Source organism: Oncorhynchus mykiss, chromosome 26, assembly GCF_057628025.1.
Source record: "Oncorhynchus mykiss isolate SJ-2025 chromosome 26, ASM5762802v1, whole genome shotgun sequence".
Classification (NCBI taxonomy): Eukaryota; Metazoa; Chordata; class Actinopteri; order Salmoniformes; family Salmonidae; genus Oncorhynchus; species Oncorhynchus mykiss.
Genome location: NC_143047.1, coordinates 14,268,683 through 14,290,000, shown reverse-complemented (window position 1 = coordinate 14,290,000; position 21,318 = coordinate 14,268,683). Strand labels below are relative to the sequence as shown.

At 41.2% G+C, this 21,318-nt stretch overlaps 3 protein-coding genes across 5 annotated transcripts in view; 1 reads left to right on the top strand and 2 right to left on the bottom strand.

The window, feature by feature from the left end:
- The window catches only part of LOC110506433 (amyloid-beta A4 precursor protein-binding family A member 2), an 86,120-nt gene extending 75,047 nt beyond the window's left edge, over window positions 1–11,073 (bottom strand). Inside the window, exon 1 of one of the 2 annotated variants that reach the window (XM_021586036.3) lies at window positions 10,758–11,073. The gene's annotated coding sequence lies outside the window, so the exon portion shown is untranslated. The remainder of the gene's footprint in view (window positions 1–10,757) is intronic. The other variant, XM_021586033.3, reaches the window with a different exon arrangement.
- Window positions 11,074–14,116: 3,043 nt separating this feature from the next.
- LOC110506431 (methylmalonyl-CoA epimerase, mitochondrial) lies at window positions 14,117–15,817 on the bottom strand. 2 transcript variants are annotated; one of them, XM_021586032.3, is made up of 3 exons: window positions 15,541–15,817; window positions 14,956–15,299; window positions 14,117–14,830 (listed from the first exon to the last, which is right to left on the bottom strand). In XM_021586032.3, the coding sequence occupies exons 1-3, from the start codon at window positions 15,566–15,568 to the stop codon at window positions 14,678–14,680; spliced, it is 525 nt and encodes a 174-aa protein (XP_021441707.3). In that variant the 5' UTR covers window positions 15,569–15,817; the 3' UTR covers window positions 14,117–14,677. The 2 variants fall into 2 exon arrangements, with proteins under 2 accessions (XP_021441707.3, XP_090078302.1); XM_090222176.1 differs by having other exon boundaries at window positions 15,738–15,807.
- mphosph10 (M-phase phosphoprotein 10 (U3 small nucleolar ribonucleoprotein)) lies at window positions 15,567–20,956 on the top strand. Its single transcript, XM_021586031.3, has 11 exons — window positions 15,567–15,914; window positions 16,299–16,986; window positions 17,104–17,261; window positions 17,386–17,566; window positions 17,701–17,842; window positions 17,985–18,052; window positions 18,640–18,777; window positions 18,902–19,012; window positions 19,913–20,020; window positions 20,200–20,430; window positions 20,659–20,956. The coding sequence occupies exons 1-11, from the start codon at window positions 15,829–15,831 to the stop codon at window positions 20,806–20,808; spliced, it is 2,061 nt and encodes a 686-aa protein (XP_021441706.3). The 5' UTR covers window positions 15,567–15,828; the 3' UTR covers window positions 20,809–20,956.
- The last annotated feature ends 362 nt before the right edge of the window (window positions 20,957–21,318 follow it).

The window sequence follows — 21,318 nt, the reverse complement described above, 5'->3', positions numbered from 1 at the left end:
AGGCCTCAAATGTGCATGTGTCTGCTCAAACGGTCAGAAACAGACTCCATGAGGGTGGTATGAGGGCCCGACGTCCACAGGTGGGGGTTGTGCTTACAGCCCAACACCGTGCAGGACGTTTGGAATTTGCCAGAGAACATCAAGATTGGGAAATTCACCACTGGCGCCCTGTGCTCTTCACAGATGAAAGCAGGTTCACACTGAGCACATGTGACAGACGTGACAGTCTGGAGACGCCGTGGAGAACGTTCTGCTGCCTGCAACATCCTCCAGCATGACCGGTTTGGCGGTGGGTCAGTCATGGTGTGGGGTGGCATTTCTTTGGGGGGCCGCACAGCCCTCCATGTGCTCGCCAGAGGTAACCTGACTGCCATTAGGTACCGAGATGAGATCCTCAGACCCCTTGTGAGACCATATGCTGGTGCGGTTGGCCCTGGGTTCCTCCTAATGCAAGACAATGCTAGACCTCATGTGGCTGGAGTGTGTCAGCAGTTCCTGCAAGAGGAAGGCATTGATGCTATGGACTGGCCCGCCCGTTCCCCAGACCTGAATCCAATTGAGCACATCTGGGACATCATGTCTCGCTCCATCCACCAACGCCACGTTGCACCACAGACTGTCCAGGAGTTGGTGGATGCTTTAGTCCAGGTCTGGGAGGAGATCCCTCAGGAGACCATCCGCCATCTCATCAGGAGCATGCCCAGGCATTGTAGGGAGGTCATACAGGCACGTGGAGGCCACACACACTACTGAGCCTCATTTTGACTTGTTTTAAGGACATTACATCAAAGTTGGATCAGCCTGTAGTGTGGTTTTCCACTTTAATTTTGAGAGTGACTCCAAATCCAGACCTCCATGGGTTGATAGATTTGATTTTCATTGATAATTTTGGTGTGATTTTGTTGTCAGCACATTCAACTATGTAAAGAAAAAATTATTTAATAAGAATATTTCATTCATTCAGATCTAGGATGTGTTATTTTAGTGTTCACTTTATTTTTGAGTCACTTTTACTTTTACACACACACACACACACACACACACATTTTAAAAATCGTCCGATTAAATCGGTATCGGCTTTTTTTGTCCTCGGTCGACCTCTAGTTTTGTAGGCTAAACCGTTAGGATGCTACAGCCAATTTTGTGAGAAAACCGATTTTCAGGACGTCTCATGGTCTGAAAAACAACACTCTAGCTCCGTCACCTTTCACAGGCAGGATATGTTACATGGGTGTATGCGGTGGATTGAGACGCATCCAATGCAAAAAAACATCTCTCCATCTTAAACTGACAGAATTTTAATGGGGATTTTGTATTATGCTAATTCGATTTCTGCGCGGACATCAACTTTAGGGGGTTAAGAATGAAAGGGACATGTGGCTGTTTGCAAACAAAGTTGTGATTGTTTGGGCACTCTTACAGTGGGGCAAAAAAGTATTTAGTCAACCACCAATTGTGCAAGTTCTCCCATTTAAAAAGATGAGAGGCCTGTAATTTTCATCATAGGTACACTTCAACTATGGCAGACAAAATGAGAAACAAAATCCAGAAAATCACTATGTAGGATTTTTAATGAATTTATTTGCAAATTATGGTGGAAAATAAGTATTTAGTCAATAACAAAAGATTATCTCAATACTTTGTTATATACCCTTAGTTGGCAATGACAGAGGTCAAACGTTTTCTGTAAGTCTTCACAAGGTTTTCACACACTGTTGCTGCTACTTTGGCCCATTCCTCCATGCAGATCTCCTCTAGAGCAGTGATGTTTTGGGGCTGTTGCTGGGCAACACGGACTTTAAACTCCCTCCAAAGATTTTCTATGTGGTTGAGATCTGGAGACTGGCTAGGCCACTCCAGGACCTTGAAATGCTTCTTACGAAGCCACTCCTTCGTTGCCCGGGCGGTGTGTTTGGGATCATTGTCATGCTGAAAGACCCAGCCACGTTTCATCTTCAATGCCTTTGCTGATGGAAGGAGGTTTTCACTCAAAATCTCACAATACATGGCCCCATTCATTCTTTCCTTTACACGGATCAGTCGTCCTGGTCCCTTTGCAGAAAAACAGCCCCAAAGCATGATGTTTCCACCCCCACGCTTCACAGTAGGTGTGGTGTTCTTTGGATGCAACTCAGCATTCTTTGTCCTCCAAACACGATGAGTTGAGTTTTTACCAAAAAGCACTATTTTGGTTTCATCTGACCATATGACAATCTCCCAATCTTCTTCTGGATCATCCAAATGCTCTCTAGCAAACTTCAGACGGGCCTGGACATGTAGTGGCTTAAGCAGGGGGACACGTCTGGCACTGCAGGATTTGAGTCCCTGGCGGCGTTGTGTGTTACTGATGGTAGACTTTGTTACTTTGGTCACAGCTCTCTGCAGGTCATTCACTAGGTCCCCCCGTGTGGTTCTGGGATTTTTGCTCACCGTTCTTGTGATCATTTTGACCCCACGGGGTGAGATCTTGCGTGGAGCCCCAGATCGAGGGAGATTATCAGTGGTCTTGTATGTCTTCCATTTCCTAATAATTGCTCCCACAGTTGATTTATTGAAACCAAGCTGCTTACCTATTGCAGATTCAGTCTTCCCAGCCTGGTGCAGGTCTACAATTTTGTTTCTGGTGTCATTTGACAGCTCTTTTGTCTTGGCCATAGTGGAGTTTGGAGTGTGACTGTTGGAGGTTGTGGACAGGTGTCTTTTATACTGATAACAAGTTCAAACAGGTGCCATTAATACAGGTAACGAGGGGAGGACAGAGGAGCCTCTTAAAGAAGAAGTTAAAGGTCTGTGAGAGCCAGAAATCTTGTTTGTTTGTTTGTAGGTGACCAAATACTTATTTTCCACCATAATTTGCAAATAAATTCATTTAAAATCCTACAATGTGATTTTCTGGATTTTTCTTCTCATTTTGTCTGTCATAGTTGAAGTGTACCTATGATGAAAATTACAGAACTCTTTCATCTTTTTAAGTGATAGAACTCGCACAATTGGTGGCTGACTAAATACTTTTTTGCCCCACTGTATATTGTATTTTAAGAGGAGGTTGCCTGCTTGTAACAGTGGAAGTGATGACTTGCTTGACATCTCTTTCTCTCTCTGTCCGTCATGCAGAAGCTGTTGGAGCTTTTTCAGTGTATGCCATAGATCATACTCCCTCAGCTAGTGTTTCTAAATTAATTGGCATGGCATTGATTAACCATCATCTGAAATGTCTCAATCTGCCAAAGACACAGGAGCTACTGCAACATGTCAACCATAATAAAAATAAATGTTTTTTTTGATACACATAAAATTCAATTGCAGGCTAGCCCTTTGCAGTGTAATGTATCATGTTAAATCACAACTTAAAATAAGTAAATGTTTTCATGGCTGCTGTAGAAACGGTAGTTTTCCTTTATAATATCCATCTCTTGCAGAGATAGAGAAAACAATCCAGCTGTGTGGCCAGTAAGCATTGTATTGTAGCAGATAGCCGGAGCCCTCTCTCCTCTCTACATCTAAATGCTAATGTCATGCAATCCTCCCAGAAACACAGTGGCTAATGAGCAGGCCCACTGAATACAGTCAAGTCAAAGTAGGAATAATGACATAACGTAGGAAACACACAAAGATGAAGGTGGGCTTTGTTGACCCACAACCAGGGGTGTAAAGAACTAAAGTAAAAAATACTTGAAAGTACTACTTAAGTTGTTTTTTGGAGTATGTGTACTTTACTCTACTATTTATATTTGTACCAACTTTTACTTGACTACATTCCTAAAGAAAAGTATGTACTTTTTATTCCATACATTTTCCCTGACACCCAAAAATGCTTCCATACATTTTGAATGGTTAGCAGGACAGGAAAATGGTCCAATTCACGCACTTATCAAGATAACATCCCTGGTCATCTGGCGGACTCACTAAACTCAGATTCTTCATTTGTAAATTATATCTGAGTGTTGGAGTTTGCCCCTGTCTATAAATGATGCAGTCAGGTTTGCTTTATTTAAGGAATTTGAAATTATTTATACTTTTCCTTTTGATACTTAAGTATATTTTAGAAATGATATTTACTTTTGATACTTAAGTATATTTAAAAGCAAATACTTTCAGACTTTTACTCAAGTAGTATTTTACTGTGTGACATTCACTTTTATTTGAGTCATTTTATATTAAGGTATCTTTACTTTTACTCAAGTAGGACAATTGGGTACTTTTTCCATCACTACCCACAACACTGCAGCAATGTACAGGACGACTGGTAATAGGTATAGCAAGGGCACACACACATGCCTGCAACCTCACTACCCACCTACACACAATGTAGTAGCCTAAGCTTAAGCCTACTACAAAATGTAGGCCTACATATTCACAAGGACAAATAGAAGCAGACAGACATACAAACTACTATGAGAAACAAGAGTATGTAGATAACGGGGACTTTCAGACAAAATGTAGGCAGGAGCTAAAGTTTCTCTCAGACTTGTCACAAAGCTGCCGTCACTACTAATGATAAATGATGCCTCTCTAGGCTACAGCCCCCCCGTTACTTTACAAAAGAAAGAATCGAACCGAGATGACAGAGTAATATGGATTGTCGGTCTGCATGCTTTTCGTTCCACGCTTTGCTCAATTGAAGGTGTTTTGAAGGCACAGGAGAATTCTCCTTGCCTCCCTCTTGGGGTGTTAATAAGCTTTCCTTTAGTGCCACCCATGATTTATACAGACGTGAATGGGCCATTCTCTAGGGGTTTCAAGGTTTATTTTTGTTGCCAATTTTTATTTTTCCAAAAGGTGGCTCCATTCAGCCTCTGAAAGTCTGTGTAATTGGGTTTAGTTCATTTAAATGCTAATGTATATGGAAATGACATGCAGATATCACCTCATTGATTCTGAGAGACACCAGCTCTCCATTAACATAATGTCTAGAGATTTGAATCAGGGTTCCTTAAAGCTCAGATGATTCAACAGAAGCATTTGTTCCGGCTACATTACACAGATATTATTTGCTGGTTTTATCGGCAAGCATTTAATGTACTAGTGTTGTGACGCGGTCAAAAATCATGACGGTCTTCATCCATAACTGTCGGTAATACGGTAATTGTGCCAGCCTTATAAATGTACAGTAGTTAACAACATGTAAAATGGAGTTAAATGAGTGGTTCACTAAATGGCATGTTATAGAAGGGTACAAACACTTTTTTTTGAGAAACCTAGCCCAGCTTACCCCCAATATACTTCCTTGTTGCTCGTTGTGCATTGTGGGGGTGGCCCAGCTGGGTAGGGGAAACAGTTTAAGTCACACAAAACGGAATATAGCCTCGAGGATAAGGTTCAGAAGGAAACAATGTCATGTGTACAACATCTAAAGACCTACATCGATATACTGACAGTGTGTCCGTTTCGAACAGTACTTGGGTGTTTTTGAAGCTTTTGTTCATTTTTTTCTGTTTGTTGCACGCCCCCACACTGCACAATGAGCAATGAGGAAGTCCATTGCGGCTGGGGTAAGCATCTCTCGTAGCTGAAAAACATTTCATCTGGGTCATCCACCAGGGGTAGAGGTCACTGACGAGACAGACCATTCTCCTCCAGCAGCACACTCGGTTCATACTTCACACTCGGCCGGGGGTCGGGGAGAGTAGGTGGGTGTGATTACGTTCAGTGTGACGCCAACAACAGACGGAGGGGAATAACTGTGGCAGGCAAGCAGTGTAAAGCAGTTATTGACAGAGGAGCATGAGGAGGAACATGCTCTCTACTAGAAACAGATATGAGTCACACACACTGTGGGAGTTATTCACAGGCAGGGGGGCTGGCTCTCTGTGTTTTCCCTACGCCAGGAAACTGCTCAGCTCACATCAAAAGGCTTTACACCCTAGCTATGAAACCCTCAAAAGGCTGAATATCAGAGTGCTCCTCATTTCTCATCCCTGCAGATAAACAGCACACTTTAAAGAAGGCATTGGATTTTGAAGGATGATGGTTACAAATGATCAACGAGATGGGTGTTGAATCAATATGCCACTAACCAAACCAGCCTTGGGCCCTCTCTGTCCTCAACACAAAGTAAAAGATCTGGGGGAGACCTCTAGTCTCAGGTATCACGACTTGGTACTAAGTCATCCTTCCTGCTATGACTTTGATTGAACAATCAAACCTCTATGTGGACCCCTTGAAGAGCCCCATCATTCATTAGACTAGACCGTGCTAACTGAACACCTGGTGGGTAAGGAAGGCTAAATGCGGTGTCTAAAAATACGGAACCGGCGTCCCTCCCATCCCTCCACAGCAGGTAGGTCGGGTGGCCCTGCTAATTACCTAATCTTCCTAGCAGGGCATAATGGTGGCTGCCATCATCACTCACTAACCACTAGAGCATTTAAAACGCCTGCTGACTTGCTGTTTTTAACTTTGCTTTCATATTAATGAACATCAGTGCCTCAAAAGACAAATATATAGCCACAAGCTTCAGTTTTTGAATGAACCGTTTGGATTAAAAAGACGGAAATAATACAACGTTGAGTTCTTTAATGATGTTCCAAAGTTGTATTTCTCTGTTCACTTTTAGCATTCGACTGAGATGGAGAGTTTGTTATGTCGCTTTAGTGAAGGAAGAGGAGCAGAGTATTCTGAAGCCATCACACGGCTGGATGTTCGCCGAGTTCCCCAGCAAAATGCATCAAAATGTAAAACATGAGAGATTGTAATCACACAGCTTGTCTCTGTGGTTCAACGACTTCTAGAAAACATGCAAATCCCCTTTCCAACATACACATCCTGATGACATACTACAACCATCATGGAAATTGAAAACTCACACCAATCCCAATTAAAGAGCATTTTAAACAGTGAAACAAGCAACTACACAAAGTGGCCATGTGATGGATTCCCCCTAAACAGTTCAGCTATTCTGAAAGGAAGGAAATACATGGGGCCATACAGGGATGTTTTAGAGTAGAAAAAGCTGGCCCAATGCCATGAGATCAAAGAGTAGCCTCTGATTATACCCTCCTCATCCCAAATTCACATCTCTCATAACCCAGTCATAGCACACGGCTGACAGCTCTCCTGCAGGGTTAACATCCTGTACTAAAGGAACATTACCACAGGTTTAAAACATCAGCTCACAGAGGTGTCTGTGTGTCAAATATAAAACATATTTTAAGCTACTTTCTGAGCCAGGTTACAAATCACGAAAATGGTCGAAAAAAATCTGATCACAAAGACCGTTTTATCCAAATTACTCCTGAACCATAGGTTTTTTTTTACATTTTGAGATAGCATATGACATTTAAATGATCTGAAAATAGAAAAAAACTACTGATAAAAGGTTTCCATTTGTACTGCTACAAAAATACACTAATGTTCCGGGCAGTAATACCATGCAATAACTGGGGTGGTGATTGTCATCTCTCAAACGAGTTCCTACATTAATCAACTGTCAAACTGATTTCCTTCCTCAGCGCTGCAGGCTGAGAGACATGTCTAGAAACACCACAAGAGGCAGTAGAGAGAGTTCTCCAACCTTCAACACATCTCATCTTGGGCACAACCCACCGCCAGAGGGCAACTGATTGGCCTTGGACATCAGTAGCCTACATGTCTGGCTTGCAAAGAAATGAAAGGACGCATCCTACATCATGAAACAGCTATGTTCGACAGTAGCTTTTGAGGTGAAAACAGTTCTGTTCAAACATAACATGTGAACTATGGAGACATCACTTTCTTCTGTCATTCACAGGACCACAGCCGAATGGAATGATCTTATCTTGATAACGTGTACAGTATACTGCTGTAAATAAGGTAATAGCCATGTCTCTATTAAAACAGAGATCAAGCCTAGCTGATTCACTTGTCCCAGTCATAATAATCGTCACCTTGGTCAGCCTGAGCAGAAGGGAAACACGATCCCCCAGTACAACCTCTCTCTTGGCTCTCTCTCTCATCAACAAGAGTCCAATTTAGAATTCTCCTGCTGCTGCATGAATAGCATCCCAGCAGGCTGCTGCGACAGTGTTTGTCCTTCAGCTCCTGTGGCACACATAAAACAGGAACGAGCAGAGAAGCACCCTCTCTGACGGCTGGGAGAGGGGAGAGGGTCAGGAGGAGGCGGGCCGCCAGGCGCCAGCCAGTCAGAACGTGTAGCAGGTCTCGGCTGTGGAGTGAGCCCACCTGCTGGGGACCAAGGTGCCTCCAGAGCTGCGCACACCTTCCCCAGGGGGACCTTTTTAAACGAAACACCTAATCTAGGACAGAATGGCCATTTACTAAGTCGAATTTCCAAATGTGAATGTAAAATCACAACAAAGTGCAAGTATTATCACGCAAATGTTATTTGGTCATGAACTTGCTCGTGATATGACACTACCCACTGGGCACAGACCTCAATTCAATGTCTATTCCATGTTGGTTCACTGTAATTACATAGAAATTATGTGGAAACAACGTTGACTCAACCAGTGTGCACAGTGGGTATTATGTAAAACAACCCAAAAAACATGATTTATTCATCTTCAAAATCAGTCATCATGTTACTGTAATCTAATTTACAGTCATTCTGAAAGGAAGATACACTACATGACCAAAAGTATGTTGACACCTGCTCGTTGAACATCTCATTCCAATATAATGGCCATTAATATGGAGTTGGTCACCCCTTTGCTGCTATAACAGCATCCACTCTTCTGGGAAGGCTTTCCACTAGATGTTGGAACATTGCTGTGGGGACTTGCTTCCATTCAGCCAAAAGAGCTTTAGTGTGGTTGGGCACGGAGGTTTGGCAATTAGGCCTGGCTCACAGTCGGCATTCCAATTCATCCCAAAAATGTGTTTGATGAGATTGAGGTAGGGGTTCTTTGCAGGCCAGTCAAGTTCTTCCACACCAATCTCAACAAACCATTGTTGTATGGACCTCGCTTTGTGCACAGGAGCGTCGTCATGCTGAAACAGGAAAGGGCCTTCCCCAAACTGTCGCCACAAAGTTGGAAGCACAGAATCGTCTAGAATGTTGTAAGCTGTAACATTAAGATTTCCCCTCACTGGAACTAAGGGGCCTAGCCTGAACCATGAAAAACAGCATCCGCCAAATCCAGATTCGTCCGTCGGACTGCCAAATGGTGAAGCGTGATTCATCACTCCAGAGAAAGCATTTCCACTGCTACAGAGTCCAATAGCAGCGAGCTTTACGCCACTCCAGACGATTCTTGGCATTGTGATCTTAGGCTTGTGTGCGGTTGCTCGGTCATGGAAACCCATTTCATGAAGCTCCCGACGAACAGTTATTGTGCAGACGTTGCTTCCAAAGGCAGTTTGGAACTCGGTAATGAGTGTTGCAACCGAGGACAGAAGATTTTTACACGCTAGGCGCTTCAGCACTCGGCAGTTCTGTTCTGTGAGCTTGCGTGTCCTACCCCTTCGCGCAACAGTTGTTGCTCCTAGACCTTTCCACTTCACAATAACAGCACTTACAGTAGACCGGGGCAGCTCTAGCAGGGCAGAAATTTGACGAACGGACTTGCCACATTGAAAGTCACTGAGCTTTCCAGTGAGGCCATTCTACTGCCAATGTTTGTCATAGATAGTATTAAATAGTCCACTATATTTGTTCAGGAGTTACTCTTGTCATTTTAGTGTTTTAAGTATTTGGATTGTAGTGGGATTTTTCTGTATTGATTCAGATAATTGTGTATGTTCAGAAGTTTGAGGGTTTTTGCTGTGGTTTGACTGTTTTGTTTTGGCTGTGTGCTCGATTTGATGCACCTGTCAGCAACGGGTGTGGCTGAAATAGCCGAATCCATTCATTTGAAGGAATGTCCACATATTTGTGTATATATAGTGTAAATGAATAAAAACATCAAGGCCTTCATTAAAAATTTGTATTGAGCTAAGACTGACATCAAACCCCTAAGGCAAAAATTCCAAACATGCTGTCATCTTACAATTCCACAGTCTTGAAGCAGTTATAATTCCTACCAAGCCTGACTAATGGACAATCAAAATGTAATCAGAACATGGTTTTGTCTAATTTAAAGGCCAATTTTAGATTTAGTTGGGCTTTATTTTATGTAGGCTTTCAAATACATTTATATCAATTTGCAGCCGCATCAGACAGACCGGACATGAGTTGACTCCACTGAGCTTACCAACCCTGTTTCCTTGAGTTTCTATAGAACAACACACCAAAAATAATTACAGTGAGTCTGCTGTCTGCTCTGTCCTCTTGTATGGCTAGCTCTGGAACAGAGTGGTACACAACAGACAAAATAAATCAATCCTAAGAGCATCAAAAGCAGAGAGGGCATAGATCCCCTTACAATTACACAAGTCAACAAAATATTATTTTTTTTCAAGGTTTATCAATGGCTAGGCTACTTTATCGCACAGCCTGCTACGATTATGACTACATCTGTGGTAGATGTGGCCACGGAATGTTTTTCTCCATATAACACCATAATTTACAGATACAATTTTGACAATACATTTGTTCAGATTAGGTTTATATTCCCAGCAATTAAGCAAATGAGAATGCAGAAAGTATTGAATAATTAGACACATGTACCCACATTAAAAGTGTGTCGAACAGGCGGTTAAAAATCTATTGGTGAATTAGCTAGTTGCAGATGATGAGCCTATGCCATGGTTGCTGTCCGCTCTCTTCAAAAGATGCTCTAGGAATAACGGACCCAAAAGCACCTTTCTTTTCGACATACCGGTAATGATAAATCAAACATTTATATGTAGATAAATGAAGACCACACTCACTATCTTACCTGCTGAATTCAACGTATGTTCTTCGGTCACTCAAGTCACCTCCCTTTCGGAATTGTGAAAGCTGATGATGCTTCCAAGACACTTGCAGGGGATCAGATTACATCGAGAGAAGGCGGGCCAGCCCCGAAATCTGAAAAATAGAAGTACCAGTTGAAGCGGCCCCGGAACGTGTATAAAAACCCCACTGCAGTTCTCCCCATTGGGCTTCCCACTGAGTTTGTAAAACAGCGGTGTTTTTCTGGTCGTTAAGGTGGAGTGGCGGCATCCAGAGGCGATAGACTCAAACCCCACCCGGACCACCGAGACGGAAAGGGTATTGGAGAGAAGAAAAAAATAGGTTTACAAAGAGTGCAGTGCGACCCATACAACACACCATAATTTGACATCCTAATTATTTTGTGTTGGTCACAATTAATAGGCTATAAATAGGCTATAGCAAATCTATAGCCTAACAGAAATCATGCATAGATGGGAGGGAAAAAAACTCAATCATATTTTCTTCACTTTTATGGTAGTGGCAAAAGTAACTACAATGATATTGTTGCATAATTGGATATGAGAGGTTATATTGTTTTTACCTAAGATAACCAGTCACATAACAGGGTGGCATTTTTGCTAAAATGGAATTTAAAGAAATTTCACTGAATTGGGAGTGAATGTATCTATAAGCCAGTAATTCTTCCTAATGCATCCGTGTGCAGCTCACTGAGTGATCATATTTAGCAAAATGACATTACATAACAGAAAGAGGACGAAATTGGAAACCATCCTACTTCATATCACGCAATATAATCCATTAATCTTTGCTTCCAGTGGCAAGTTATGAAAGAATTACATTGCCTTCAGAAAGTATTCACACCCCCTGACTTTTTCCACATTTGTTGTGTTACAACCAGAATTTAAAACGGATGAAATTGAGATTTTGTGTCACAGGCCTACACACAATACTACATAATGACAAAGTGGAATTATGTTCCTAGACATTTTTGCAAATTAATTAAAAATGAAAAGCTGAGATGTCTTGAGTCAATAATAATTCAATCCCTTTGTTATGGCATGCCTAAATAAATTCAGGAGTACATCTTTGCTTAACACCTACAAACAAACAAGATTTCTGGCTTTCTGAAGAAGTTACAGGTCTGTGAGAGCCAGAAATGTTGCTTGTTTGTAGGTGACCAAATACTTATTTTCCACCATAATTTGCAAATAAATTCATTAAAAATCATACAATGTGATTTTCTGGATTTTTTTTCTTCTCATTTTGTCTGTCATAGTTGAAGTGTACCTATGATGAAAATTACAGGCCTCTCATCTTTTTAAGTGGGAGAACTTGCACAATTGGTGGCTGACTAAATACTTTTTTGCCCCACTGTAAGTTGCATGGACTCACTGTGTGCAATAATAGTATTTAACGTGATTTTTGAATGACTACCTCATCTCTGTACCCCACACATCTGTAAGGTCCATCAGTCAGGCAGTGAATTTCAAAAACAGATTCAACCACAAAGACTAGGTAGGTTTCCCAATGCCTCGCAAAGAGCACCTATTGGTAGATGGATTTCTTTTTTAAATAGCAGTCATTGAATATCCGTTTTTGCATGGTGAAGTGATTAATTACACTTTGGATGGCGTATCAATACACCCATTCACTACAAAGATACATGCGTCCTTCCTAACTCAGTTGCCTGAGAGGGATTTCACCCTGAGTCCAATGGTGACTTTAAAACAGTTATAAACTTATGTCTGTGATAGGAGAAAACTGAACATTGTAGTTACTCCACAAAATTAACCTAATTGACAGAGAAAAGGAAACCTCTACAGAATAAAAATATTCCAAAACATGCATCCTGTTTGCAATAAGGCACTCAAGTAAAACTGCAAAAAATGTGGCAAAGAAATTAACTTTGACTTGAATACAAAGCGTTATGTTTGGGGAAAATCCAACACACAACTGAATACCACTCTTCATATTTTCAAGCATGGGGGTGGCATCGACAAGGACTATCTTATCTTTTTATAAAAATAAACTGAATATGGCTGAGCACAGGCAAAATCCTAGAGGGAAACCTGATTCAGTCTGCTTTCCAACAGACACTGAGTGACAAATTCGCCATTTAGCAGGGCAATAACCTAAAACACAAGACCAAATATACACTGGAGTTACTTACCAAGACAACATTGAATGTTCCTGTTGCCTAGTTACAGTTTTGACTTAAATCGGCTTGAAAGTCTACGGCAAGACACAAAAATGTCTTGACAGAGCTTGAATAGTTTTTTAAAGAATAATGTGCAAATATTGTACAATCCAGGTGTGCAAAGCTCTTAAGAGACTTACCCAGAAGGACTCACATCTGTAATCACTGTCAGATGGTTGAATACTTATGTAATCAAGATACAGTACCAGTCAAAAGTTTTATAACACCTACTCATTCAAGGGTTTTTCTTTATACAATTTTCTACACTGTAGAAAAATAGTGAAGACATCAAAACTATGAAATAACACATATGGATTCATGTAGTATCAAAAAGTGTTAATTCAAAATATATTTTATATTTGAGTTTCTTCAAATAGCCACCCTTTGCATTCTCTCAACCAGCTTCATGAGGTAGTCACCTGGAATGCATTTCAATTAACAGGTATGCCTTCTTAAAAGTTAATTTGTGGAATTTCTTTCCTTCTTAATGCATTTGAGCCAGTCAGTTGTGTTGTGACAAGTTAGGGGGGTATAGAGAATATAGGCCAATTTGGTAAAAGGCCAAGTCTATATTATGGCAAAAACAGCTCAAATAAGCAAAGAGAAATGACAGTCCATCATTACTTTAAGACTTGAAGGTCAGTCAATACGGAACATTTCAAGAACTTTGAAAGTTTCTTCAAGTGCAGTCGCAAAAACCATCAAGCGCTATGATGGCTCTCATGAGGACCGCCACAGGAATGGAAGACCCAGAGTTACCTCTGCTGCAGAGGATGAGTTGATCTAGGCACCAGACTGGTGACAAATGATGGGCAAAGCTACTGAATGTACCTATTTCATAGCAAATTAAACTATTACATGCTTAACACTGCAGAAAGTCAGCGACATAAACATATTGCCTGAACTGTAGTTCCAAAACAAGAGCCTGACTAATGTCATTAGGAATATATGCTGAAGGCTATGAATTTATATTCATGCCGAAACTGTGAGGAAGTTCCTTTTGCATTTCTTCACTCCAATTCCTAACAGCCTGGAGAACTACGACACTGAGGAAATAAGAAAAGCCTGCTGCAACACTAAAGACTGGACAGGCTGCTTAAAATGTCCATGCAATTAAACTTAAATGCTTTTAGTACATTGAAACAACATTATGACACTCAATATATGCTTAACATATCAGTTTATACATTTTTATATTAAGACATTTGTCCTGTTGCATAGCAAGCTCAACTGAGATTATCAGAAGTTGCAAATCAAAAGGCCATTTTGCTCTTCTTCACAATGAGAGAGTGCATTCCTCTGAGAGCCAGCTGAAAGGTGCATGATTACTGAATTTGCTCCTAATAAATATTTCCCAGCAGCTCTATCATCTCAGTTAAAATCAGTGTGAAAATAAATGTTGAGTTGTTTCACATCAAAACATGTATCTATGTACACTTCACGTTTGGCTTGCACGTGAAATGAATTAATACATTTGACATTTTTTACACTCCAAACAATGCATAGAGTCAATCATAGAATTTATTCACAGCAGAGGCAAATAGACACTTACTTTTAAGGAAGATAAAGATACATTTTTTTAAATGGATCAAAATCCTGGTATTAAACATATTTTTAAAAATCTACCTTTGTCCTCATTATTACTGGTGGAAAAAGTGCAATAATGAATCCAATTTTCAAACCGTCTAATTGTGAACTACAGAGTTTTTGAGACCTGTGGGTATTCAGGCTTGCTCCAGTTCCACAAGTACTCCATCACAGTCTTTTGGGTGGAGGAACATGACAGGTTTCCCATGAGCGCCTATCCGTGGTTCAGCTGACAGGGTTCTTATGTTCCTAGCCTTCAGATCCACTATCGCTGCACTGATATCATCAACCTGAAATCACAAAAATAACATATAATTCCATTTGAGAACAGATGAGGAGACAAGGACAGAGTGAGTGAATACAGCTCATTCATGTGGGCTGAACAGCATATGCAGCATTGCTCAGACTGACTCACCTCAATGCAGATATGGTGCATCCCACCAGATTTGTTCTTCTGTAGGAAGCCTGCAATGGGGCTCTTCTCCCCGAGTGGGTGCAGCAGTTCCAGCTTGGTGTTACCCAGCTCCACAAAGACAGTGTAGACTCCATGTTCAGGAAGGGGAACTTTATCGCTGACCTGAGCCCCCAGCACATCTCTGTAAAGAGCAGTGGCTTTCTCCATGTCTGGTACAGCAATAGCGATGTGATTTAGCCTTCCCAGTTTCCAGACAGATCCTGGAATACCTTGGCAGAGTGGTGGTGAGATTGAAAGTGTCCTCAGGGTTGGAGAATAAGTGTGAAGAACACACTTTGAGAGACCTGTAACAATATAAATTAGTACAGCCATGCCATGCTGTTTTTTTCCGGAGTACGGGTCTTATTTGATTGAATATACTACCTGGATAAGTCAAGTAGCTAGCAACAGGGAACACTTGCTGAAAGTAATTCTGCACTAACAACAGTGGATTTGGCTTACTTTGTGTAGCCTGAGATCAAGTCTAAAAAGACTGTTTTTGACATGTGAAATAATATTTATCAGATATCAGCTATTTATACTTACGTGCAACCTTCAACACGGACGCCGCCATATTTTCGAAAATTCGTGCAACGTAGGATAGCGAATCGCTTTGAATGTCAAGACAATGGGATAGAGCACACTTATATTGCTTTTCAATTAAAAACCGTACATTGCACTTGTAAATCTAGTTATTTGAGATATTAATGTTGTCTATCCAGCTTGCTAAATCTTAACCTGACCTGCTATCCGGATCTTTGTAGCACAACAGAGATTGTTTCCGGGGGGAGCATATCTTGTTGTTACACACATGTTCACATGTGAGGAAAAACGATGGCTACCGTGGATATAGGTAACACGTTGGAGTGTTGTTTAAAGCTACTAAACATAAAAACTGCACATCCAGAACATTTTCTTAGGTAAGTGCAACATTTGTATAATAATATCCAGATATGTTTAACTTAAAAATCTATTCATTTACTTTCTGCCATCGTTACACAATGCTAAGGCTAACTAGCTTATAGCAAGCAAACATCTGCAAGCATTGCCTGTTTGGTTAGCTAGACCACGTCATCAAATATTCTTAAAGATAGCCCAGTAGCACCGATAAACTTGATTCTAGTACATTAGCTACACTTGATTAGTTGAGCCAGGTATTGGTACCTGGCTAAAACAAACCCCTGCACACCCTGTGGGTTTTCAAGGCCAGGGTTGGTTGAAGAAGACTGCTAACGTTACTAACCGCTGTACTACTTGAAGAATACTAACAAACATTGCTAATTTTATTTTTTCTTTGTGTATAGTCTTCAGGGTGACGTGGCAACAGACTTCACTTATCTCACTAAGACCCTGTATGATTTACACAAAACCCACGAGCCAGCAGGCTCAAACGGAAGCCCTCTGGACCAGCTGGTGGTTGAGAACTTTGACGAGGAACAGATATGGCAGGAGCTGGAGCTCCAGAATACTGCAGTGCTGAAGCACTTTGAGACAGCAGTGAGTCAGGCTGCCTTGGATACAGCTCTGAGTATCCTGTTTGATGAAGATGATGCTGATGAGGAGCCAGATGAAGGGGTTGACCAAGATGGTGAAGAGATAGAAGAGGAGATGAGAGATGGGGATTTGGAAGATGATGGGCAAGGAGAAGAACCACCCATGCTTAAAACTGCTATGGATGCCTTGAGAGGGGATAACACAGACGAGGACTCTGATGTAGATTTTGATGTGGACGCATTAGAAAAACAAGCTAAACAGAAGAAATGCTCAGCTGCGAGAGAGTCAAAACCACTGGGTCCTCCATCAGAGGTTGATGACAGGTTCTTCAAGCTCTCAGAGATGGAGTCCTTTCTGGACGATATGGACAGAAGGGAGGGGAAGGAGGGGGACGGTGATGTAGACTACTTCCAGGACTTGCCTTCTGGAGATGAAGATGATGACGTAGGCCTCTTCAGTGAAGATGTTTCTTCCAAAAAAACAAAAAAAACAAGCACAGTATGTATCGTATAATTTTTCTCTCTGCCAGACCTAGCTACTGTTCTGTGGTGTTTCTGGTCTTTATTGTAGCCAAACACACTGAATTTCTATTAATATACTATGTTCTTTCTGTAGCTGAAAAGTTCCAGGAATCTGAAGTACAAAGACTTCTTTGATGCTGTGGATGATGATCCTGCACAAACAGCTGACCAATCAGACGCAGAGGATGAGGACAACAGTATAGATGGGATGCAAGATGATGATGAGGATGATGATGAAGAAAAAGAAAATGAGTAAGTGGCTGATGCAGGAATCTCATATGAATGTCATGGTTGGAATTGCATCAAAAAGGAATATAGGGCAGGGATATTCATTTTGTCATTAAGATAAGAATTGTTTGTTCCTTTGCTGTTTTAGGGACTTCGTTGAGGATGAAGAGTGCAGACAAGCCAAGGAGGCTTTGAAACGGGTGACCTTTAATCTACCTGGAGAAAGTGATGCCAGTGAGGGAGAAGACATGGCGGACATCTTTGGAGGAAAGTCTCAAAATACAACAGAACCTGAATCCAAATCATCCTTTGAGAAACGACAAGACAAGGCAAGCTTTTCCTCGGCTGTTTTAGAATATCTAAATTGGTCTGTGTCATTTAATTTACTTTTTTTTTTTTCATCTGCCGTATATATAACTTTATGTAGCAGATTAATTAAATGGTAAATTCTTACCGTACACAGATGGCTGAAAAGATCCAGGATTTGGAAAAGGCTGCCATGGGAGAGAAGCCATGGCAACTAACAGGAGAGGTGTCTGCTCAGACTCGCCCAGAGAACAGCCTTCTTGAGGTGGATGTGGCATTTGACTCGGCCTCCAGGATGGGTACATACCACATGCTTGTCAGTCTGTTTTAGTTTAGCTTTCAGTCCCGTTGGTAATGGTTTAGTATTTTACTTACTGCAAGTTTGTGTGCCAGAGAGGGTGCTTATTCAGTCAGGTAACATTTTGCTCTGTTTTCTCTCAGCCCCTGCTGTAACAGAGGAAACCACTTTGCAGTTGGAGGACATAATCAAGCAGAGGATTAAAGACCAGGTCAGTGTATAGACCGGTCGGTTGTTTAGCAACGAAACCGACCAGTGCTCAACTACGGGGCAAAACAGACTGGGTTGGCTTAGATTGTTGACAATATGTAAACTATATTTCTTCTCCACTGTTTATTGAAAACACACATTTGCGCAATAAGAACTTGTCTTTCAAGTACATTGTTATAATTTTTGCTAGGTAGTGAATTTGAGCCATTTTAGTATAGACATCAGTCAAAACAAGACAGTATCAAGAACAAGATAAAACTAGCTGAAAAGAGTCACCTATGATTCCACACATGGCAGCGTCAGTCATTGCTAGCTACTGTATCTGGCCATTCAGAATCACAACAACACACGGACGTCTGCACCATTGAATCGCGTGCATCGTTTTCGTGACGTTGTTAGCTAACCCGTCTCTCTAGAGACATAAATCAATCTTGACAACAAACTGAACAACTATTCTCGGTTGGATCCAGCTGAATGGGTCATCATCGTTTCATTAAAGTAAGAACAAGTATAGGTCTATCCAGTATTTAAACCACATTGGCACATTTCAAAGGTAATTTTATTTTCGGACTTGTATTTTTTTCCAAGGTGTGGGATGATGTGGTGCGCAAGGAGAAGCCTAAGGAAGAGGTATTTGAGTACAAGAAGAGGCTGACTCTGGACCATGAGAAGAGCAAGCTGAGCCTTGCAGAGGTTTATGAGCAAGAGTACCTCAAGCAGAATCAGGTAGTTATTCCTTTATATTTTAGTGTGAACATACTTGGCTTTTTTCTATATTGCAATGAATGCATTTTTTTGTTTGTTGAATGGATTATTTATATTATTTCTATCTATTTCCATTGTATTTCAGCAAAAGACAGAGGATGAAGAAAACCCAGCCCATGTAGAAATTCAAAAGCTCATGGATTCTCTATTCCTTAAACTTGATGCTCTCTCTAACTTCCACTTCACACCCAAACCGGTGAGTTTTCCTGTCAATGTTTCCATGTGCCCTGGACACTGCAAAGCTGCAGCTGGCTCAAAACAAAGCAGCACGCCTTGCCCTTAACTGCACGCACAGAACTAACATCAGCACCATGATAGGCTTTCATGGTTAGGGGTTGAGGAGAAATTGACTACTTCTCTTCCAGTCTTTTTAAGAAACAGTTGTGTGTTGAAAATGCCTAACTTCTTGTATAATCTATTTGCATACACTTCAAACAGACATACATGACACTCCACTATGGGTTTCTTCACGGTACCCAAACCAAAAACAGATTTACGTCACTCAGTTATGTGTAGAGGCATGTCATTGTGGAACGCTCTGCCACCAGAGGTTACACGGGCAAAAAGCAAGTTTCGCTTTAAAAAAACATCTGGTATCACAGCATCTCTAATCTTTTTAAAGATCTCATTTAACTGTACTGTGTATAAGAATAGTGCGTAAGTAGTATTTTTGTCTCTGTCTTTCCTATATATAACTTATTTATTTCATGTAATATCTTATGATGTTCTTGTCTATTACTGTTCTGTACTTTGTCATGTGTTTGTATGTTTTATGTGGAACACTGTAGCATTTGCATGACAACAAGCATAAATTCTGGTCTTTTAAAGATTCTATATTTAAGCAGTAAGGCACAAGGGGGTGAGGTATATGGCCAATATACCACGGCTAAGGGCTGTTATGCACGATGTAATGCGGAGTGCCTGGATACAGCCCTGGGCCGTGACTTAAAAATAAATGTTTTGTCATACCCGAATACAATGCTATACCAGGGCTTTCAGAAAATCAGCATTCGGCGTTCGAACCACCCAGTTTATAATGAAGGGAACGCTTTTTGCACAATATTGATATGTTTGACCTTTTCTTTGTGTCCTGCAGCCTGTTCCTGAAGTGAAAGTTGTCTCCAATTTGCCTTCTATTGCTATGGAGGAAGTTGCGCCAGTCAGTGCTAGTAGTGGCTCTCTATTGGCTCCAGAGGAAGTCAAGGTTTGTCATGCATCCCTTTCCAATATGTTTCATGTTATGGGAAATCTAGTGGAGTATACTGACGTGTACAAAAGCATTCAAGGGTTGAAGACAATCAATTAACTACTGTGTTTTCCATCATAGTAGCCTTTTAGTAGATGCTTCTGAGGCCAGGGTAACAGTTTCCTTTCTGATCTTAGGAGAAGAACAAGGCTGGCGACGTGCTGGGTGACTCTGAAAAGACCTCCACAGACAAGAAACGAGAGAGACGCAAGAAGAAGAAGGTGAAGCGCGTCAAGATCCACGAGAAGGAGAAGAAACAGAAACTGAAGGAGGCTAACAGAACTGGAGAGAATAAGAAACAATCAAAGGCAGAGGTGGCAGAAAACCTCAAGAAACTCACAAAGGGAGGCAAAGCAACATTATTAAAGGTCAGTGTTTTCTTTCTGCAGGTCTCGTTTTTATATTTAGTTGACATCGTCTTTCAAATGCAAGCCCCTCCATTATATTTGTGTGATCAATATAGACTGATAAGACCATTGTGTTCTCCACACATTTTCATTTGTATTTATTACAATAGCTAGGATTCAGCTGTCACAGTTGCAAATAATTTCTTAAAAATAGATGTTGAGCTTTTTTTTATTTGTTCTCTGTTCAAGGATGAGGGGAAGGATAAAGCTCTCCGCTCCTCCTCCGCCTTCTTCTCCCAACTACAAGACCAAGTGAAGAGCCAGATCAAAGGAGCCAAGGACCCGGGCTCCAAGAAGAAGAAACACAAAGAAGTCTCAGCCAGCAAACTTAAGTTGTAACATTTAGATTGTTATGATGATGTATGTGTTATGGTAATGCGTATTTCTTTGTACAGATTTTTAAAGCGAAAGCTGCAATTTATGTTAACCAGTGCTCTCGCAAGTTTGTAATTTGCAATGAAAATAAAAAGCTAAACTTGTCATGTCATTTATTCAGACTTTTTGTGACCAATTAGATTCACACTATTAATCTGTTCAGCTAATCGATCTGTGGGCAGCAGGTGAAAAATCTGCTGATGTGCCCTTGGACAAGGCACTTAACCATAATTTTTTCCAGGGTCACCATTCTACTATGGCTGACCCTGTAAAACGGGTGCCAAACTCATTCCATGGAAGGTCTGCTGTTTTATTTGTTTCAATCAACACCGAGACAACCAGGTGGGAGTTCCTTACTAATGTGATCTTAATTCATCAATCAAGTACAAGGGAGGAGCGAAAACCCGCAGACACTCGGCCCATCCCGTAAAACCACATTTTACTGCACCTCCGGTGTACGTGACACAAACGTGT

What these genes read in the sequence shown, in the direction of transcription:
- LOC110506431 (XM_090222176.1), bottom strand. Translation starts at nt 15,807, where the DNA reads ATGTGTGTAACAACAAGATATGCTCCCCCCGGAAACAATCTCTGTTGT. An exon ending in TACAAAGATCCGGATAGCAG is followed by an intron (nt 15,300 to 15,737) that starts GTCAGGTTAAGA and finishes ATATTGTTACAG; the next exon opens with GTCTCTCAAAGTGTGTTCTT. An exon ending in TGCACCATATCTGCATTGAG is followed by an intron (nt 14,831 to 14,955) that starts GTGAGTCAGTCT and finishes TTGTGATTTCAG; the next exon opens with GTTGATGATATCAGTGCAGC.
- mphosph10 (XM_021586031.3), top strand. Translation starts at nt 15,829, where the DNA reads ATGGCTACCGTGGATATAGGTAACACGTTGGAGTGTTGTTTAAAGCTA. An exon ending in TTGAGAAACGACAAGACAAG is followed by an intron (nt 17,567 to 17,700) that starts GCAAGCTTTTCC and finishes TACCGTACACAG; the next exon opens with ATGGCTGAAAAGATCCAGGA. An exon ending in TGGCTCCAGAGGAAGTCAAG is followed by an intron (nt 20,021 to 20,199) that starts GTTTGTCATGCA and finishes TTCTGATCTTAG; the next exon opens with GAGAAGAACAAGGCTGGCGA.